Source organism: Dasypus novemcinctus, chromosome 21, assembly GCF_030445035.2.
Source record: "Dasypus novemcinctus isolate mDasNov1 chromosome 21, mDasNov1.1.hap2, whole genome shotgun sequence".
NCBI lineage: Eukaryota > Metazoa > Chordata > Mammalia > Cingulata > Dasypodidae > Dasypus > Dasypus novemcinctus.
In genome coordinates this window covers 63,996,601-64,019,325 of record NC_080693.1, presented here as the reverse complement: position 1 = coordinate 64,019,325, position 22,725 = coordinate 63,996,601, and the positions used below count along the sequence as shown (strand labels likewise).

The 22,725-nt window shown below is 41.6% G+C and overlaps 1 protein-coding gene across 1 annotated transcript in view; it reads right to left on the bottom strand.

The window, feature by feature from the left end:
* Positions 1-16,834, bottom strand: part of NMT1 (N-myristoyltransferase 1) — a 32,974-nt gene extending 16,140 nt beyond the window's left edge. The window contains exons 1-3 of the mRNA XM_012525250.4: positions 16,663-16,834; positions 3,009-3,117; positions 206-350 (exon numbers count right to left, since the gene is read on the bottom strand). Of these exons, the coding sequence (XP_012380704.1) occupies positions 206-350; positions 3,009-3,117; positions 16,663-16,793 (385 nt within the window). The 5' untranslated portion in view covers positions 16,794-16,834. The remainder of the gene's footprint in view (positions 1-205; positions 351-3,008; positions 3,118-16,662) is intronic.
* Positions 16,835-22,725: the final 5,891 nt, after the last annotated feature.

Sequence of the window (22,725 nt, the reverse complement as noted above, 5' to 3'; positions counted from 1 at the left end):
TGTCTTCAATGTGTGCTACATTGTGAAAAGATAACGTCCGTAAACAATAGTCTTTTCTATAAGCATTTTAAAAACTATCCTCTAAAAATAACCACCAAGGAACTCTGACTCTATCACTTTCCCTCACTGATAACAGTGTAGACTCTGCAGACGCACAGCTAAGATAATCCCTTACCCTCACCTGGGAAAGGAAGCACATACATACCCAATTTGGGGACAGGCTGCGTGTCCCAGAACTGGTAGCTTCGTTTGCTAGCCTCCTCCATGGTTTTGGCAGGCCCCTGGCCCACTGAGAAAAGTTCAATGGCCTTCTGTATTTCTTGGATCCTCTCTGCTGGCAAAGAGTTCATCTGGGCAAGACAAAGTTGGGAAGATAAAGGCCCGTTATGTTACTAAGTACTTTTGATCAATTATGAGTTTAAGAGTTAGGGGTACAATGGGGGAACTGGGAATTAATGCTTAAAGAATACAGGATTTCTGCTTAGAGTGATGGAAAAATTTTAGTTATGGATGGTGGTAATGGTAACAAAACACTGAATGTAATTAATACCAATGAATTACATACTTAAAAGTATACTCAAAATGGGAAATAAGGTCTATGTTACCACAATAAAAACTTTTTAAAATTTTTTAAAAAGACTTAAGGGGAACAACTCAAATGCACGGTAGTGAGGTGTGGTTCCTCTATCCTAACCCTAGAGGTCATACTTATATTCTATGAAAATTGGAGAAAGAGTGGTTCACAATAAGTTTCATGACAGGTGCAGCCTATACAGTCGCTCCCCTTTTTAGTCTTGGGTTGTCTGATGACAAAAGTAATTCATGCTCAGTGTAAAATTTCAAACAATGCAGGAAGGCACAATACATATAGAAAATTTTAAAAAATAACCCCATTCCTCAAGTATTATCCTTGTCATTGATTGGGAGGCCAAGTGGGTAGAGGCATACATACTTCCAGAATTTTTTGCATGCAAGTTCCAAACACACACACTTTTCAAAAACTAAATTTTCATCACCTTATTCTACAATTGCTCTTCTTTAAAGACTGTCTCAGAAAACTCCATGTGAAGACACACAGCCCTTCCCATCTCTAAAAACCGTGTCTACTGTGTGCATGGATTATAATATACGTAGCCAGCCCTATAATGATGGGACATTTTAGTGACTTTGTTCTTCAGTTTTACAAACAGTGCTGTAATGAACTTTCCTGTACATTTACTTTTGCTCACTGGGATATGCATTTCTATAGGATAGAATCTAAGAAAGAGACTTGCTGCATCAAAGGGACTGCATAATTGAAATTAAAGCAGATACTGTCACCTGCTCTCTAAAAAGATATTAATATTAATAACCCAATGCACAGTGTATGAGAGCATGTTTCTCTAGACCCTCATCATCTGATATTGCCAAATCTTAATCTCTGCCAATCTAGAAAAAATTTAAGTTTTAATTTGTATTACCGTCACTGTTAGTTTAACCATCTCTTCATACATTAACATTTATATATTTTTTGTGAATTGCCCACTTATTATTTTAAATACACGATACATGTATTGCAAACATCATCCCCAGTTTACTGCTTATCTTTCAGCATTTATAGTATTTTAGCCAAAGAAAAGGTCTAAATTTTTTCTTTTATGGTTTCTGTCTTATGTCAGGCTTAGGATGATAAAAATATCCATATTTTCTTTTGATACTTCTATTTAACTTTTTTTGTCATTTAAATTATGAATTAAAGAAAGAATATAAACCAAAATATTTACATCAATTATTTCTGAGAGGTAAGTCTATAAATGATTTTAATATCCTTCTTTTTTCCTAAAATCTCTACAATGAAATGCATCACTTTTCTACAATGAAGTGTATCACTTTTGTAAAGAGAAAAGTACAAAGGCTACATAGGTGCTGTTTTGGAAAAAAATTCCTAATTTCAAAATGGAGCTCAAATCCCACTAAAATCAACCAAATACCCACTCCAAAACAACCAAACATCCCTAAAACCAAAGCATGGGCTGGGCTAGAATTCCTGACTGACAGACTGTAAGTTCCTTAAGCTTTGCTCATCTTTAAAATGGGAAGACTCATCTGGAGCTAATTTAAATGAAGTGCTTGGCAAGAGGTGGCCAGCAAGGTGGTTAATAACAGTAGTATAATTTTCATAGTAGCTCTGATACTATATAGTCAAAAATTATTTGGAGGCATGTCTGCATGAGGCAGGGGTTCCAAACTGGAACATAACATTTGAGGTATAAAGCAAAAGTGTGGGTATAATGAATTGACTGGATTCATTATGAGGCTTGCAAACTGTCTGCGATAATTCTGAAAGGTGAATATGGGTATGTTTTGAGGTTCCCCAGGAGCCTATTCTTAAGGGGTCAAACTTACCTGAAATAAGGTCGTTTTTTAAAATGTTTTATTTAAGAAATGAAACAATCCTTATCCATACCTCTGGGTTTCATGTAAGTGTATCAGTTTTAGACTGTGAGCTCTAGGTCAGTGGTTCTTAACAAAGAGAACTCAGAAAACAACTGTGGGACTTATGGTTTTGAGAGCAATGACAATGGCATTAAGAGAGTGCTTGCAACTACATAAAGGCCTGCCTTAAAAAGCTTCCAAAAGGCCCGCCTTAAAAAGAATAGGTCTTTTATTATTATAGAGGTGGGCATTTAAGACAGAAAAGGCTGAGAACGACTGCTCTAGGCAAGGGACTATTACTATAGAATTATCGTTCTATGGCACCAAGCACCACATGCAATTATGTACCTGTAAATTTTGATGGGGCACCTTGCTTGGGAGTTAGTGTCTAACCTGCTGTGTCTTTTAAGGTACTGACAGCAGTTTCACCATCTAGGTCTAGGGCAGCAGAGGACAGCAGAGGGATCCAACTCTTCCATCTTGAAGTAATACCAACGGAGATTATCAATCTAAATTGTTCCTACACATTTAACTCAAAACTCTCATCTGAAAAAGTGACTCTCAGTCACAAGAAAACAGAGCCTCCTTGTTACCTTCACAGGCTGATCCTGGGCTGAATCTGTCTCACTGCCTTTTTCTTTCTTCTTTTTTTGTTTCTTTTTCTTCTTTTTGGCTCCAGTATCATTGGCTGGACTCGAACCACTATTAAGACAAAGTAAATACTGAGGCAGGGTTTTAAAAAAAAGATGTTTTGAGCTACAATGATGAAACAAAGAGCTTTCTGTGGAGCCAGACCTTCCGTAATCCAGCTTGTTGGCTTCAGAAACAGACTGAAGAATCCAGGTCCCTCAGCTTCCTAGGGAGGGAGTGCTGTGCAAGGAATATCCTATTTGTCTGAAAAGGACTTCTCCATTCTTACTGGATTGGTTTGCTTATTTTCTTTAGATTGCCAAGGTGATGGCACCAAAGGTAAATGATAACTGTTGATAGGACATTCATATCACTGACATGCCTTTCAAGCCCTAGATTTTAAAAAGGATGACAGCCAAAGCCAGTAGTGGTCTTTTTGGAGAGCTTTGTGTCCTTCCTCTATCATCCTCCGCCCCCATGCCCTGACCTGTTGGCCATATGAGTGCCTCGAACGAGATCTAAAGCACAAGGCAATATGGGAAAGAAAGGAAGGGATGAGGAAAAAGCAGGTTAAAGTTGCTGCACTCTGGGTCCAAAAGAGTCAAACAATCATGACAAATGCCCAAATCAGGCCTGCAGGATTGAGAACAACTGTCGTCTGGCTAAGACTGAGTGAACGCCACAGGCAAAATCAACACATGAATCTTGGAAAGATTTGAAACAAAAGAAACAATAGTGGGAAGCGGACTTGGCTCAACGGATAGATTCTGCCTACCACATGGGAGGTCCGCGGTTCAAACCCAGGACCTCCTTGACCCTGTGGAGTGGAACTGGTACATGCACAGTGCTGATGTGTGCAAGGAGTGCCCTGCCACGCAGGGGTGTCCCCTGTGTAGGGGAGCTCCACGCGCACAGAGTGTGCCCTGTAAGGAGAGCCACCCAGTGCGAAAGAAAAGTCCAGACTGCCCAGGAGTGGCACCGCACACACTGACACAGCAAGATGATGCAACAAAAAGAGACAGATTCCCAGGCAGCTGACAAGAATAAAAGCGGACACAGAACACACAGCAAATGGACACAGAGAGCAGACAACTGGGGAGGGGGCGAATTAAAAAAACAAAAAGGAATAGAAAGAAATTTTAAAAAATCAAAGCAAAAAACAAAAAAGAAACAATAGCAAAACACAAGACACACAAAGCACCCAGCTACTCCAGCCATGAAGCAGTTATACAAAACATGTGTTTGTATAAATATGGTACTTACTTCATACTGCTTCCCCACGGAGCCCTGTATGAAACACCCAATGAATGCAGCAAAAAGTATCTTAGGCACATTTAAGTTTCCTACAATCTTCTATTATCACTGCCTGTACTGTTCCTCAATATCTTTGATACACAAATCAGGAAGGGGATGTAGCTCAATTGATTGGGCTCCCGTCTACCGTATGGGAGGCCCCGAGTTCAATTCCTAGGGCCGCCTAGTAAAGGCTAGCTGGCCCGCGGAGAGCTGAGCTGGCGCAGCAAGATGACACAACAAAGGGAGAAACGGGAGAGACAGTGAGAGACGCAGCAGACCAGGGAAATGAGGTGGCTTAAGCGACTGAGTGTCTCTCTCCCACGTCAGAGATCCCAGGATAGGTTCCTGGGGTCTCCTAAAGAGACGACGAGAAGATAAGCAGACACAGAAGCATGCACAATGAATGGACACAGAGAGCAGCCAGCGAGTGCAGGTGGCAAGGGGGGATAGAATAAATAAAAATAAATAAATAAAATAAACCTTAAAAAATTTTTTTTAAATCTTTGTAACACAAATCATGAATTATACTGCTTCTTTGACATTTTCCACTCATTCTCTCCCTGATGTTTTCATCCAATTCTTTTTTTTTAAAAGATACTCTGATTATATAAATGTTATTCACCCAATTCTTGTTGTTTTTCCTCTAATTTTAGGATAATGGTATTGATTCTAGGATTTCTTCATTTTGCTGGTGAATTTTAAGGTTAGTGATACAGCTTGCTTTCCTCATTACTGTTATAGTATTTGTTTTCTGTCATATCTAAAATTATTTTGATATTATCTGGACAAAATGCCCAATGTTACTCTGCCATCATTCCTGAAATGTTCCACTAAAAAGTCAAAATTAGGACCCCAACCTGACAGTAAGTAAACCCTCAACTGCAGGATTACTTAGGTGCAATGCAGGGTATTATTTTAATTGTTTGTTCTAGATAACCAATTTGCAAAGAAATTAAACAGCACAAAATACATTTTATTTTTTAAAGATTTATTTTATTTCTCTCCTTTTTACCACCCCCTCCCCCAGCTGTCTGCTCTCTGTGTCCACTCGCTGTGTGTTCTTCTGCGTCCGCCTGTATTCTTGTCAGCGGCACCCAGAATTCATGTCTTTTTTTGTTGCATCAACTTGCTGCGTCAGCTCTCCGTGTGTGTGCAGCGCCACTCCTGGGTAGGCTGTACTTTTTTTGCATTGGGCGGCTCTCCTTGCACGTGGGGCTCCCCTACAAGGGGGATACCCCTGCATGGCAGGGCACTCCTTGCACGCATCAGCACTGCACGTGGGCCAGCTCATCACACAGGTCAGGAGGCCCTGGGTTTGAACCTTGGACCTCCCATGTGGTAGGTGGAAGCACTATCCATTGGGCCAAATCCACTTCCCACAAAAAAACATTTTATATTATATGGTAAATACCATTTAAGCTTTATTTTATAACTCAAAAGCTTTCAGGGGAAACAGATGTGGCTCAAGCAGTTGGGCATCCACCTACCACATGGGAGGTACCAGTTTTGGTTCCCAGTGCCTCCTAAAGAAGACAAGCAAGACAATGAGCTGAGACAATAAGATGACGTAATGAGAAGACACAATGAGGAAACACAATGAGAGATATAACAAGCAAGGAGCAGATGTGACTCAAGTGATTGGGCACCTCCCTTCCACATGGAAGGTCCCGGGTTTGGTTCCCAGTGCTTCCTAAAAATATTAGCAGACACAGAGAGCACACAATAAACAAATACAGATAGCAAACAGTGAGCGCAAACAATGGGGGTGGGAGGAATACATAAACCTTAGAAAAAAGCTTTTAGGATCTTAAAATGTCTTGGGGTTATTAGGAATATTCATCATCATCTCATATTAAGTGGTAATGTACAGAGAAAAGGCAATCTTTAACCAAATGTTGCCATTTTCTTTTGTAGAATGTCTTTTTTTTTTTTTTTTTTTTTTTTTTTTAAAGATTTATTTATTTATTTAATTTCCCCCCCTCCCCTGGTTGTCTGTTCTTGGTGTCTATTTGCTGCGTCTTGTTTCTTTGTCCGCTTCTGTTGTCGTCAGCGGCACGGGAAGTGTGGGCGGCGCCATTCCTGGGCAGGCTGCTCTTTCTTTTCACGCTGGGCGGCTTTCCTCACGGGCGCACTCCTTGCGCGTGGGGCTCCAGCACGCGGGGGACACCCTTGCGTGGCACGGCACTCCTTGCGCGCATCAGCACTGCGCATGGCCAGCTCCACACGGGTCAAGGAGGCCCGGGGTTTGAACCGCGGACCTCCCATATGGTAGACGGACGCCCTAACCACTGGGCCAAAGTCCGTTTCCCTTGTAGAATGTCTTCACCCACCTCTTCCTATTCCTGGCAGGAGCACTTGTGTCCAGACTTCACAACCTTATGCTTGGACTAATGCAACCTCCAGCCTTTACTGGATTTCTCTGACTTCACCACCTTTCTGCATCATCCTAACCTATATGCTGCTGCAGAACTCACTTCTATGAAAATGGCTTCCCAGGCTAGAAAGCCTACAGTGACAGCAGCTTCTTAACTTGGAAGGTATCAAGCCCAACTCTTCTCCAAGTATTTCACCCTCATTTCCCATCTAGCACACCCACCCTTACCTGCATCCATCTTGTCAGGCCTCTCAATGGCCCCTGATGCAGAAAGACTGTAAAGTCAGGAGATCCAGTAAAGGCTGGGGGTTACTTTAGTCCAAGCATAAGGATATGAAGTCCAGATACAGTGCTCCTACTAACTATTATAGTAGTAAGACACAGAAGCATAATATGGAAGAAAGACTGACAACATTCAGGGGGTAAATAAGGAGAACTCCTTCAAAAACCAGCAAAACCCCAAGGCCACGGCAAAGGACAGGAACCATAAAGTCATTTATGACCTGAAGATTATTTTTTTCCTCATTTCATGCACAGGTCCACTTGCAGCCTATGACAACTCCGTGTGGTTTTCTTATTCCAGAGATAGTCTCACTGCAGTTTCAGGATTATGAACAGCATTATATGACTTAAAAACTGGAGATGTAAGGAGACAAGGCAGTGTCCCACTGCTGGATGTAATTTATAAGTCCTTATTCATATCAGCTTATGGAATGAATTACCTGGTTGGTTCATCTACATAAATTACTCTAAGAATCATTTTTATAATTTTATGAAAGAATCAAAAAGGTCAAAGAGAAATGGATACTTACTAAACACAATTTCACATGAGGAAATAGAAGAAATGACTTCCTCCGAATTCAGAAGTCTTTACAAGTATAAAAAATCACTATCAAAACTACCTTTCCTACCCATTCTTGTTTTCAAATTGCTCTTGTGAGTCAGTAGAGATACTTCTGTGCAGCCATCATCCCATTTATGTGGAAGGATTTTGAGTTGACCTCGTATTCTGGTGTGTGTTTATCTGTTTGTTTGTTTTAAAAGAAGGTATGGGAGATTGAACCCAGGACCTTGTACCTGGGAAGGCACTCAACCACTTGAGCTACATCTGCACCCTTATTCTGTTTTATGCATTATCAATACAAGTGCGCGACAAACTCCAAAACCCAAACTAAAACCAGAAAGTTACTTTCATTTTACTTGCATCACCTTGAATTGGTACTGCAGATGAGCAATGATCCTGTTTCAACTTGTACAATAGCTGAAAAACACAGGGAAGTTTTGAAAATATTAAGTCATTTCCACTGAGTTACTAGATATTAATCCACACCCATGAGAATATATTATAAGTTTGCCAAGGTCTTACAATCAACACTCCCAAACAGCAAGACAATTGATTCAGAGGAGAGACTTCCAAGGAACCCACTGGGGTTAACTTTCAAGGTGACTATAATTATTTTAATTACTCATAAGAAGCCAAGCTCAGAGGCCTTGAGAGTACGACTTACAGAAGCATCTTAGAAAGGCAACGCCATTTCACAAGAGAATGGCTTTAATTTGGATTTAGGAAGTATCAAACCAGAGGACCCTACAGAAACCATGTTAGACTTCTCCAAGAATTTGGGATCATTTTTAAAGGAACCTAAAGTACATCCATACTGGGTAGAATCTGGGGCATACTGGGATTTTGCAAATTGAAACAGAAATCTGTCAGAGAACTCTCTAAACCTGCTGGTCATCTTAACATTCTTCAAACTGAGGTAAACCTTGAATACAGCAAATTAAAGTCTAACATGCTCCATTTGGTTTTCCAATTGATTGATGAAATCAGGCTCCAAAATAAAGAGCAGAGAATTAGGTGAAATTTGCCTTCTTTGGTACATGCTATAGAAAGGCAGGTGGAAATCCCTATTTTTAAATTTACAACCTAAAGTAAAGTGATCAACCCAAGATATTAGCAACCAACCCAGGGGATATGGAACTAATTAGAATGAGTGACCCAGGACAGGGGAGAAAAACAATCAAGAAATATCATCTTTTAATGAAAAGTCAAAATATTTTAAGTTCAAATATAGAAGAAATCCTATGGATGCTCTTGTATAAAACCAGGGATAGGGAGGGAGGTGGAAAATGAACCTTATTTCTAGAACTAGAATGCAGTGCCAGGGTGTGTGAGTGGGCGGGAAAGAAAGGCAAGCTGGCAGACAAGCAGCAGGAGCAGAGGACCTCAGACAGCACGAACACTGAGGGTCCATAATGGAGGCCCTCCTTTCAATCCTACTTGACAACAAAAGCCACTCAAAGGTGAGTGACTAAGGAATGGGGCAGTGTAAGCTAAGCCACCAGCACTGGAAGGAATCTCAGGGCCACTGGCTTAACTCATTACTTACAAATGAGGAAACCAAGGCCCAGAAACATGAGGCAAATTGGTCATCATCTAATCAACTAGTACAAGCCAACTTTCTCCCCCAAACACTGCAGGCTCATTCCCTGTCAAAATTTATCTGAGAATCCTTTAAAGTCAAAAGAACATTAATTCTGTTTCCTCCTCACACAGGGCCCTGGAACAAAGTTTTATTGTATCAGAGGAGCAGGTCATTAATGTTAAGAAGAGTGATCCAATTATATACAGACAGCTTCCTCTCACCGATCTCTGTATGTTTTTAAACTGTAGTCTCCCAAACAATTTAATACTTATATATAATAATACAGTTTTCTGGCTTCCCAAAGAGATTAAAAACTCTCTGAATATAGGGACTATGTCTTACCCAGCTGTTTCCTATAGCACTGCTCAGATGTGCTGAGCATACAGTTAAGGGTTCAAAAAATATATGCCTGACTAATGCTTTCCAGGCATAATATACAAAAATAAAACTCTGAAGAGACACAGCCCAAAAGAGGGTCAGCAAAACATCTTCAATAATGTTTCCATAGGACAGCTCTGTTAATATTCTATGAAAGCAGTGGAAATTATGTGCTCTTTTGAGCCACTGGTTGAGATTTTAAAACATATATGAACCTTCTTATTCTTGTCTCCTCCCTCCCTAGGACCTGTCCCATTCCTAGAAGAATTAAAATTTAAAAGCCCCACTGTAGCTATTTCAAGCCGCCTCAATGTCATAAATACAGATCACAAGATTAGTTTTGATGATGAGCTCAAAAGAAATAGAGTTCAGAACTTTGGGTTACTTGTTTTCTATCCCTAAAAACTAGGGTTAAAATTCAAACTTTAAAGATTAATGTACAAAAACAAATAGTAAATTAGTGGTTTAAGAGCCTCCTTCACATGTACAAGGTGCTGGGTTCAATTCCTAGTACCTCCTTAAAATAAATAAATAAATACATAAATAAATATTCTAATCTTCTTAAAAAAACTTATTTATTTATTTTTCCCCCTTCCCCTCTTCCATCCTGCTGTTTTTGCTGTCTGTACTGTCTTCTCTTCTCATTTTCTCTCCTCTAGGATTCACAGGGATCTGATCCTGGAGACTCCCAATGTGGAGAGAGGCTCTCTGTCAACAGCACCACCTCAGCTCCTGGTCTCTATTGCGCTCCGCCTCAGAACCCCCCATCCCTCTCCTGCTGTGTCACCATCCAGCTGCATGACTCACTTGCATGGCACTGGCTCAACATGCGGGCACTCACACAGGCACTGGCTCGCCGCACAGGCACACCCTCCCTTTCTCCCCTTCACCAGGAGGCCCCAGGGATCAAACCCAGGTCCTCCCATATGGCAGGCAGAAGCTCCATCACTTGAGCCTCATCTGCCTCCGTCTAATATCATTTTAAGTCCACTTTTACGAATCAGGAAATCCTTCTGGCAAATTAAGGTGAGGTATGACACATTCATCAGTAATCCTATTAGTGCTCAGAAAGCCCAAAGAGAGGTGAATGAAGTGGCAGTGAATCAGGATCAGCCTAGTCTCCGAACTGCTGTGACTGCAGGATCACTTAATGCAATAACTCAAACTCTGCAAATTCCCACCACTGTTCTCTCTCTCTCTCTATAAAAATGCTTGTGGTTTGTGACTCCTAAATGGTGAGAAAAATAAAAACACTTCAGTACTGCCATTAAAGTACCATAGGAGACCTATGAAAAGAATACCAGGTTGTAGGAAAGGATTCAAAAGAGTATTTTTACTGCATCTTCTAGTCTCCATATGATAATTTAGCCCGTTTTTTGAGGGTGAACAAACCAATTTCTATCAACAGAGGATAAGTGTTTTTAGGGGTCACAAAAACTCTGATATACTAGATTATTTAGAATGGAAATAGAGTAAATTCCACATCCTCTGGGTTTATATGGTATGCTAGACTATGACTTGGCAATTCCAATGTCAAATCAAATGCTGTTCAGAGACCATCACCAATAATTTTCTAAATACTGACTCATTGCTGGCAACAAATTCACATACTAGAATGACCTCTGAAATAAAAATTGGTCTATCAAGGAGAGTTTAAAAGGGGCTGGCCATCTCCATCACTGACTGACTCCTGTGTTTGACAAAGTACAGGAGTTGTTTGAGTGTATCCAGACAAAGGTCTCATACAGATGCAGATTCAGGATTTAGAAGTCAATGCAGAGAAGCAGATGTGGCTCAAGCAACTGGGCTCCCATCTACCATATGGGAGGTCCCAAGTTCGGTTCCCAAGGCCTCCTGGTGAAGGCAAGCTGGTGTGCATAGAGAGCTGGCCTGTGCAGAGCACTGGCCCATGCAGAGGGCTGACACGACAAGATGACGCAACAAAAAAAAGAGACACAGAGGAAAGACAATGAGACACACAACAAACCAGTGGGGCTGAGGTGGTTCAAGCAACTGAGTGCCTCTCTTCCACATCAGAAGGTCCCAGGATCAGTTCCCGGTGCTCCCAAAGAGAAGATGAGAAGAAAAGGCAAGCAGATACAGAAGAACACACACAAATGGACACAAAAGTGAGCACAAGCAGCGGGGGGGAGGAATAAATACTTTTTTTTTTTTTAAAAGAAGTCAATGCAATAGGGAAAAAAAATTCAGGAATTTCAGAATGGATCCTCTGAGATGTCAAAGGAAGAGATGGAGATGCACTTTACCAAAATTAAACCAAACAATCTTTATAAATTAAGTCCACAGGAGATAATTCATGCTAAGGGCTTACCACAGTGCTAAGACATAGCAATAATAGCAACAAATAACACATATTTAACACTACACAGTGAATCCTCTTCACCTGCCTCTTAAAGACAGCAGTGCTAGAAATTTTTTTGAGGCAAGTACAGATCCTGTTGAAAAATTTTAGTTTAGTTTTGTGTTTGGAGCACACTGAATAAAGAACACCAAGTTTTGTGTGTCTTAAATACAACAATCAAAAAGACATTTTCTTCCATGAATTAGAAAAGAGGCTTTCAGTGCAGAGTAGAGAGCTCAGATAAAAGGTTAAAGGGAAAGAGCCAAAGAAGCATCCTCCTAAACTACTAAAATCTATGGACTCTGCAGGGAAAGGGTTAACTGCAGACTTAATAAAGCTGGGAACTAAAATGAGTGAGCACATTAGTAAAACAATGTGAAAAATCAGCAAAACTGGTTTGCCATGAGCAGCAGTCTCCCCAAAATAGGCTCTCATTTACTTTTCATTTCTTCTGCTTTAGAGTCTCTTCCCTTTGAAGCAACTCTTGATTAGTTTCTTTTTAAATTACCACTTAATTGGAAAATAAAATTAGAATACTTATTTGATATCAGTGATGAGGTTTCTCTTTTCATTTTTGCTTTGATCTAGTTTTGAAAAACCAAAAGCTGAAGGGAAAAGTAAAGAACAACAACAAAAAAAGGACTAAAAAGATTTCTTTTTCCGAGAGCTAGTTGCAGCCATAAGCCATCAAATGAATATGGAAAGAACCAGTCTTAGAGAATCTGAAGAAACAAAAGTAAATAAGGATAGCTTTATGAAATTATTTTCATAGGCCTTAAAGTCAAAAAGAACCTCTCTGAGGTTCATTTTCCTCATCTGTAAAATATAGCAATAATCCCACCCCAGGAGGCTGTAGGGTGACTGAAATGAAATAATACACGTAAAGATACTTGCAGATCAATTTAAAAAATAAAATAAAGGAGCTGATATATCCCCAAACCAGCTGTTTGACTCTTTTTTTTCTCTTCAGTTTCTTCACAAGGGATAATATCTCCTGATCGAGACAGTTCTCCAACTATTCCCAAACAGTGAGAGAGTAGAACAAAGAAGGCACATCACTTATCAAAGAGCTCTTGATCCATGGCTTCCCAGTATCTCAATGATACTCAAGATGCAGAAAGTAAATTCCAAAAGATTCTTGAAACAAAATAGTCCAAAAGTATTTTCCTGTTCCAAAACACCCAGATAAATTTTACTTGTTTGTTACTCCAAAACTAAAATCAACTGCCAGCTAGCTGGTAAGGTTTATTCCTTAGCAATACTTCAGAACTTTCACTAAAAACAAGCAAATTAAAATATATAGATGAAGAGAGACTGTTATATAGTGCTTTGCTTGCTCTGAATCACAGAACTGCAGCAAGATGCCATATAAAGATGATCTTAGTTTGACTCTCCTCTCAATTGATCAGGGAAACATGGACAATTAACTGGAAGAAAAAATGCTGACTTCCTTTCCCCTGTTGAGTAGAATTTTTATTTTTAAATAGCTGATATAAAAACTGTAGACAGCTACACACATATCATATATGTAACATATATGTATGCATGTGTATGTGTGTTTATATGTAAACATGAAGTTTTATACTCACCAAATGTTAATGCTTATTTAATCACAAAGGAAACACATGACTAGATACATTCAGAACTAAATTATGCACACAAAGGAAAATAAGAAACTAGCACAGGGAGCCGACTTGGCCCAGGGGATAGGGCATCTGTCTACCACATGGGAGGTCCGTGGTTCAAACCCCGGTCCTCCTTGACCCATGTGCAGCTGGCCCATGAGCAGTGCTGATGCGCGCAAGGAGTGCCGTGCCACGCAGGGGTGCCCCCGCGTAGGGGGGACCCACATGCAAGGAGTGTGCCCCATAAGGAGAGCCACCCAGCACGAAAGAAAGTGCAGCCTGCCCAGGAATGGCGCCACACACACACAGAGCCGACACACAAGATGGTGCAACAAAAAGAAACACAGACTCCTGGTGCAGCTGACAAAAACAGAAGCGGACAAAAAGAACACACAGCAAATGGACACAGAGAACACACAACTGGGGGGGGGAAGGGGAGAGAAATAAATAAAATAAATCTTTAAAAAAAAAGGAAAAGAAACTAGCACAACTGCATTTCCTATTAATCTAGTGCATGACTGTGATTCATCTCAGTGTAAAACACTATGAACTCATCCTGAAAGAAAAGCCTAACAGAAAAGCATTAGTTTTAAACACTGTTTTATTCATTGTTACTGCACTTTATACTTTAGAATTGCTACCATCAAAGGACAAATTCCCCCTTCAATTCTTATCTGTCTTTGAAAACATTTTAAATAACATTAAGATAAGAAAAATTTCAAGAAGCCAAAAAATAGTTGAATGCTTCCATTGTGAATTAAGGATCCTTGATTTCTACTGGTATTTTAGAAAAATCATAGTAAGGCTTCAGTGAGACTATTTTTTTGGGAAAAAAGGCATGCATGTAAGAAAAATTTGACATTCTTCCACTTAGTGAGGGAAAAGAAACTCCTCTAACATTTGGGTTGGGCACTTGCCATTCATTCATCCAGCAAATACTACCACCCAGTAAGCACCAGGCACCTCGTGGGACGCAATCGCAATCCCTGTTCTCAAGCACTTTACAGTCAGGAGGGGCAGGGAATGAACACATTTAAAACATTATCTAGTTATTGTTATGATAAAATCTGTGAAAATGCAGTATGTGATAAGAGGAGGGTGGGTTGTGGAAAAGGATCAGAGAAAAATGAGAAGAAAGTACAGGAAGGAGGGAAGGGTTACATTCCAGATGTTATCTCATTTAATTCCACCAACACCTTTACTTAAGTAATTTCCCCAAGGTCACAAGACTGTTAAGTGTCAGAACCAGGCTTTGAATCCAGGTTTAAATGACTCCAAAGTCCATGCTTTTCCAGCGTGCTATGTTGCTTCTTCCCAAAACCTCCACTGACAATTAATGGAAAAATGTTGACTCTACCCCAGATTCCATTATCTATCTATCTAAGTGCCAGAATTAGACTCTTCTCTACACTGGGCGCTGATTTTCACCCACTATCTCCAAGTTCATTTATATAAACGTCTAGATTCGGGATGCTAATAAACTTGCAAAGTGTTCAACCAAACTATAACCATATATAAAAACAAAAATCTCCTAAATTTTTTTAAGGTTACTATAAAATAAATACTATTGTTGTACTATAAATACAACACAAAACTTCCTGCCGAATAGTTTTGTAAAGTGATTCATAGATTATAAGGAACAAAACCAATTAAAGAGCTTTAGACACTGGTCAGGACAACAGCTTAACAGGAAAAAAACATCAAAGGAAACTACACAGAGAAAAAAGAAAAAGCCTATTTTTCACTTTCACTTTCAACAACACTGATCTATGACTCTGATCCTTCCAGGAGAGCTGGATTTTCCCTTCTTCCTGTTCCTATTTTCTCAGCTTTTCCATTCTTAGGAATCTCAAACTTCAAAACACAGTTTTTATTACACTAGATCTCTTGTTACAGCAAAAAAAGTCTTATAAAACCAAATTTGATAAGCTGTCTTCTACATTCTTCTTGTGATTTTTAATGCTGGTTGAAAAACATAAAAAGCCAACTATTTTTACCTAGGGATTCACTGCAAGCAAATTATAAACCACTTAAAGAATACTCTGTTCTCCTGTCCCTACAAAATAAAAGATTAAACAAAGCAAAACAAAATTTTATCCTAAGACCTCAAACTTCTACCTTCAGGGCTACCATCAATACTGCAAATGACAAGCTGGCTATGAAAATCAAACCACCACAGACTCAGCAAGAATTATACATTCAGTCACTCAGGGTTTCCACTTTAAAAAACACATACGTGTAAATATAGACAGCTTGATAGAGAGGATGTGAGCACAGCATAGGTAAGAGTGTGAGCACAGCACATGGTCACCAACCACTGTGACAATGGGAAGAAACATGAGTGATAGGTGTGGCTTATAAGAGTGAAAAACTAATTGAGAAAAAAAAACTAAATACTCAAATTCCCGATGCATTTCTTCTTGTAAACATACAGTTCCCAGTCGGCAAGACCCTAAAGTACAGGAAAGGCAGTATCATACCCAGTTTCCAAACACTGTCCAAGAAGCAATTTCACAAACAGCCTCAATAGCTCGAGGCTATTTCACAAGGCTAACAAAGCAAATATGCTGCAGGACCTAATTATATACTGTTCAGTAAACGTACGGATAATTTGGAGCAAAGGACACCATATAACTCAAACCGTTATCATATAGTAATTATCTAAGATTTATAAGGTGAGTTTATATTTTTGGGTTCTCTAACAGTGATATTTTACAACATAATTATGGTTTGTATAGCCTGATGAATTTCCTCATTGAAGGTGAATTGCGCCGAAAATATTTCATTATTCGTTTAACGCTAATCGTTTTGCTCACAAAATACCTCTATAGGTACCATTCCTCTTATACTGTACTGTCATTGGATCGCCCCGCGTTGCGCTCTTTTTCCCAAAGGAGCCTGAGGCAAACGAGTGGAACATTACACAGAAGAACTTTTATATAATAAAAGTATTGAATGTCTCCGGCCCTCAATTTACCGAACACCCTAAACTGATAAATGACAAAAACAGCAACCAATCGCTAGGCAAGATCCCAATATCTTAGCCAATAAGAACATAGGGGTGGGGCTACACTAAGCTCCCGGCGACTTCCCCGCACCCCGGAGACCCAGGTTGTGGGGGAGACTGGGTGGGAAGTGGATCGAGTATCTTATTACCCCCGGTTGTAGCTGTTGTCCTCCTCGTTCTCGCAGTCGCTGCAGTGTTCATGGCCATTTCCATTCCCTTCCATCATCTGCGGCAGCGGAGGTACCGGCGGCTTCACTGCTGTCTCACTGTCGTCCGCCATCTTGGGTTGCGAGAGCCGAGCTCCGCGCCCCGCTACATGGGGGCTTCCCATTGGATAAAGAGGCCTTGCGCTATCTTCTGGGTTTTGTAGTTTTTATGGGGAAGGCTTGAGCGGCAGCTGGGAGCGGCTCGTGCCCGGGAAACAGGAAAGTGGACTACAATACCCAGAAATCATGAGAAAGATGGTCGTCTAATGGGGAGGGGAAAGCAATACCCAGAAGTCGTAGGCGTTCCGCCGCTCTTTGAGGAAAGACCTGCCCCCAGATTGGTGGTGCCCACCCTCGACCCGGGCGGGCGCCTTGCATTCTGGGAACCGTAGTTCCATGCTGGTTTAGGGGTTCATGGTGTGAAGGCTACGAATTCCAAAATTTGACCCCAGCCTGCCCTTTCTAATGCCTGGGCTGCGGGTGAGCCGTTTTTGGCTGTCGTTAAGGACCGTTACCATCCGGGTAAGTGAGAGGGATGGAGACCCGCGGATGTGGTCCGCCCGGAAGGAGAATGGCTGGGGCCTTTGCGGAGGAGGCTTTCTGCCAGAAGCCAGGTTGGCTCCTAGCCGCTTTCCTCATTCGGGACTCCGGGCAGCCCCTGGTTGTTTATAGTTCAAGGTCTCGTGAGAGGCTGTGGATGGTGGTGTGCAAAGTCCTGAGTCTGAACCAGGAGACCTGCCTGCTCAGGCAGGCCTCGATGCTTCTTGCTGGTCTCCACTAAGCCTTCGCAGACATTGTCCCTTTCATTCTCCACAACATCCTTCCACTTTGCTGAACACATGCTTGCCAGGCCCTGTGGTAATGAATTATCTCATTTCATCTTCTCAACAAGCCTAGAATGTGGGCACTACAGTATTGTAATCCCCTCTCTTCACTGATGAAGAAATAAGGCCCAGAAAGGGTGGTCAATTGCACGGCCACGTGGCTAAAAAGTGGCAAATCATTATATAATCTTTTTTTTTTTTTTACCCCAAATTAATTTCTATTTGTTGAAATTTCAGGATGACAAAGTGAATTTCAGAGAACGTAAGATAGCTACTTCTCAAAAATATGTTACATCATAGGACTGAAGCAGCCCATTAATCCAAGCTTGTTCAGTTAGAAGGGCTACAGACCTGAAAACTTATTCATCAATAAAGTTTTTAATAGAAATATTAGTGGCTTCTTTACATATTGCACACAACACCAGGGTAAAAGTAATTGACAGAGTCACAAAGTGGTTGATAATGCTACCCAATGTGGTTAAAATACCCATCATTATATAATCTCGTGTGAGTCCCTAGGCCCTCTTAATTCTGTACCATGACAAAAGCCCCATTGTCTGATACACATCTTCCCAAAGAAATCAGTTGTTAGAAGGTAGTTGCAACATTTTAATCTGTTTTTAGCCTTCAATCCCTTGGTTTTACCTGTTGTTGAGTAATCTCTGACCTGGGTGCTGAGGAGAGAACCCAAATACATGGTTCCCATTTTTAGAGATTTAGAGGGGTGAGGGGTAGTGAGAAAAGGACTAGTTCTTACTGCCAGAGAGCTCCCTGGCCAAAAAGGGAAATGATTTTTTCCTTTTGGAAACTTTCAATACGGAGAAAGGGGTAGGATGAGAAGAAACAGTTCCCATCTGACTCAAGGAAACAAAACAAAAGTAAAACAGTAGAACATAGTCAACTCTTAGTTTTTTGTATCAGTGGCAGGAGTAAAAGTAAATATAATCCAAAGCAACAGGTAATCCCCAATAATTTATATCTGATTTTCTTTTCTCTCAGATAAGCAGAGGTTGAATGAAGGCTAATGAACAACCAGAGAAGAGTAATTTTAAGAAAGGAAGGCCCTGATTTCTGTGGACCCCGCCATTTTTGTAGTTCAAGCTTAAGACCTTCTGCATTGTATTTCACTGCAAGCTGACCTGTTTTTTATTGGAGTAGTTTTTTCTAGGAGGTAGGCATATAATGTGGCTGTTATGACTAACTTCAGTATGCAAGTACAAGTTCAAAATTCTGGAATCCAGTACCTCCAAGAATTAAGAGAAAGAAGGGACCTGAGAGGTACCTACTCTGTCTCTCAGGATTTTTCAAGTTGGAATCTTGAAAAAAAAATACATATATAAGTTTTATGTATTTATTTATTTTGCTCATTGTCTGTTCATTGATTTTTGTTTTTTTTAACACAAATGACTTAAACAAATTTTTTTTTAATTTTTATTTATTTATTTAACCCTCTCGCAGCTTGCTTGTTGTCTGCTCTCTCTGTCCATTCACTGTGCCTTCTTCTGTGTCTGCTTTTCTCCCTTCGTTGTGTTATTTTGCTGTGCCAGCTCTCTGTGGGTGCGGGCTGTCAGCTCTCCGTATGCGGGCTAGCTTGCCTTAACAAGAAGGCCCTGGGATGCTAACCCAGGGCCTCCCATATGGTAGGTGGGAGCCCAATCAATTGAGCCACAGTCACTTCCTGCTCATTGTTTTTTGCTCATTGTCTGTTTGATTTTTCTTTAGGAGGCACTGCGAACTGAACCTGGAACCTCCCATGTGGGAGGTGGGGACTCAACTGCTTGAGCCATATCTGCTCCCTGCTCGTTTGTTTTTATTCATTGACTGCTCATTATTTTGCTCATTTTTGCTCAATGTCTGCTCACTATCTGCTCATTGTTTGTCTTTTTTAGGAGGCATGGGGAACCGAACCTGGAACCTCCCATTTGGAAGGCAGGCACTCAACTGCTTGAACCACATCCACTCCCCAATTTTATGTATTTAAAAAGACACTGAGGACATGTGGTCACTTTTTAAAAAATAATAATATTTTAAAAAAATAACTGCTTATTGCCACATGTGATATTTTTATGTTTTTTATTTTTTTGGTTTTTTTTTTTAAGGTACCAGGGTTTGAACCTGGGACCTCATATGAAAGAAGCTGGCACTCAACCACTGAGCCACATTGGCTTCCTTGAGTTTTTTCATTTGCTTTGCTTGTTTGTTTTTTCTTCAGGAGGCACCGGGAAGTGAACTCAGGACTTCCCATGTGGGAGGTGGTCACTTAACCACTTGAGCGACATCTGCTCCTCCACATGTGATTTTGGTGCCTAAGTTTACATTTGGGTTTACAATCACATTGGTATAGAATGTTTACCCAAAGCAAAGCAGTGGAGTTTCCTAAATTGGGTCTATAGATGTTTTTTGGGGGTTCCAAGAGTTCTCATATTTTCTCCTCCTCACCCCCATAAGAGAGATTCTTCCACTTTCAGACAGCTCTAATTGGTGGAAAGTTGGCCAAGGTCTGCCTTAAGAAGCTACGCAGAAATATATAGTCCTAGTCCTTACAGGTAATTGTTATATTTCCTACCATTAGAATCTGGTCACCTAAAACTCCTGTTTTCCAAGGTAAATATCCCCAGCTTTCTGAGCTCCTCTTCACACTAGAATAGCAGGACCCTTTTTTCTTGCTGACTCTTCCCACTCTCTCTGGCAGGAGCATCATATAAAGGCATTGGGTACAGAAGGCCTCAGAGGGTTGCTGAGGGATCTGTCATGTAAAACTCTGCAGATTCTGGAATTTGCTCCTACCATAGACACTTCCCTCAACTCCTCACGGTTGTTATTGGAGGTAATAGAATGTCATGGTTAGGATCTAGGCTCCAGAATCTGACGACTGCATCCTGCTAAACCAGCAGCAGGACTAACCCCAAAAGAAGAAATAGGGGGAGACCCAGCTGGGACTGTCCCAAACCACACCACAATAGGGCCTGTTGAGATTTTGGGGAGACACTAAACGCCAGGGTGAGCAGTCCTTAGCACTTATTAGGGGAACTTACATACAGAGAGAGCTGCAGCTGCCTCATTACATTGAATCTGGCAAGTTCACTTGAATGTGTCCACGCCTATGACAACTGCTCAGATTATATAGGGTTGAGGAACAAAGGTGGCTAAATGCCAGTTTTGGGAAAACATCTGGGTATGTAATCTTTTCTCAAAACAAGATGCCCTCAGGGCAAGCAGTGTTCAAGGTTTTTTGTTTGTTTATTTTTTGTTCATTTCTCTCCCTTTGCCCCCACCGCCCTAGTTGTCTGCTCTCTGTGTCCATCCGCTTTGTGTTCTTCTGTGTCGGCTTGTATTCTTGTCAGCAGCACCTGGACTCTTTGTCTCTTTTCTGTTGCGTCATCTTGCTGCGTCAGCTCTCCGTGTGTGCGGTGCCACTCATGGGCAGGCTGCACTTTTCTTGCACGGAGCAGCTCTCCTTACGGGGTGCACTCCTTGCATGTGGGGCTCCCCTACACAGGGAACACCCCTATGCGCCATGGCACTTCTTGCACAAATCAGCACTGCATGTGGGCCAGCTCACCACATGGGTCAGGAGGCCCTGGGTTTGAACCCTGGACCTCCCATGTGGTAGGCAGACACCCTATCAGTTGAGCCAAATCCACTTCCCAGGTGTTCAAGGTTATAGCAGGCAAAGCTTGGCCTCCTTCCAGAGAATTACAGGGAGGGAAGCCTGAGGAGGGAGGGACAGGGACAAGGTCAATCCTCTGTCAGGTAGGAGATGCTATATATATATATATATGTGTATGATACCTACTACCTGGTTTCCTGGTTCTGGGAAGTGGATTTGGCTCAACTGATAGAGTGTCCATCTACCACATGGGAGGTCCAGGGTTCAAACCCAGGGCCTCCTGAGCCATATGGTGAGCTGGCCCATGTGCAGTGCTGATGCGTGCAAGGAATGCTGTGCCATGCAGGGGTATCCCCCGTGGAGGGGAGCCCCACATGCAAGGAGCGCACCCTGTAAGGAGAGCTGCCCCACACGAGAAAAGCACAGCCTGCTCAGGAATGGCACCGCACACACAGAGAGCTGACACAGCAAGATGATGCAACAAAAAGACACAGATTCTGGGTGCCACTGACAAGAATACAAGCAGACACAGAAGAACACACAGCGAATGGACAGAGAGAGTAGACAACTGGGGGGAGGGAAGGGAGAGATAAAAAAAAATAAATCTTTAAATAAATTAACAAATAAATCCTGTTTCTGCCCCTGACATAGCGAGAAATGTTAGGTAAGTTACTTAACATCTCTGAGCCTCAATGTCCTCGTCTCTAAAATGAGACACTGGGGAAACGGACTTGGCCCAGTGGTTAGGGTGTCCGTCTACCACATGGGAGGTCCGCAGTTCAAACCCCGGGCCTCCTTGATCCGTGTGGAGCTGGCCCATGCGCAGTGCTGATGCGCGCAAGGAGTGCTGTGCCACCCAGGGGTGTCCTCCGCGTAGGGAAGCCCCACGCGCAAGGAGTGCGCCCCGTAAGGAGAGCCGCCCAGCGCGAAAGAAAGTGCAGCCTGCCCAGGAATGGCGCCGCCCACACTTCCCATGCTGTTGACGACAACAGAAGCAGACAAAGACACAAGACGCAGCAAATAGACACAGAGAACAGACAACCGGGGGAGGGGGTGGAATTAAATAAATAAATCTTAAAAAAAAATGAGACACTGCATGGAGGACACTTAGTACAGTGTCTGGGGACAGAGTCAATACTCAATTATTTCTCTTCTCAGGAAGTCAGCATTACTTTTTTTTTTTTACTTTTATCCCCCCGAGACGGCTTCCTCATCTGTCTGCTCATTTTCTTTAGGAGGCACCAGGAACCAAACCCAGGACCTCCCATGCAGGAGGTGGGTGGCCGATTGCTTGAGCCACATCCACTGTCAAGGCAGCATTACTTTTATGATAACCAAAGAAAAACTTTCCCTGATGTCCATCACAGATCAAGACTGTTGCTGCACTTTGGCATATCAGAGATCCGCTTTCTTTCTGTGTTTCTAGGAAGGCTTGAGCCAGGTTGTGGTTCATTTATTCAACACTTTAGAGTACTCATGACGTTTCAGGCTCTATGGCAGGAACTGGAGGATCAGGAGTAAAACCATACTGTCCCTGCCCTGGGTTTAATCCAGGATTTGGTAAGCACATGG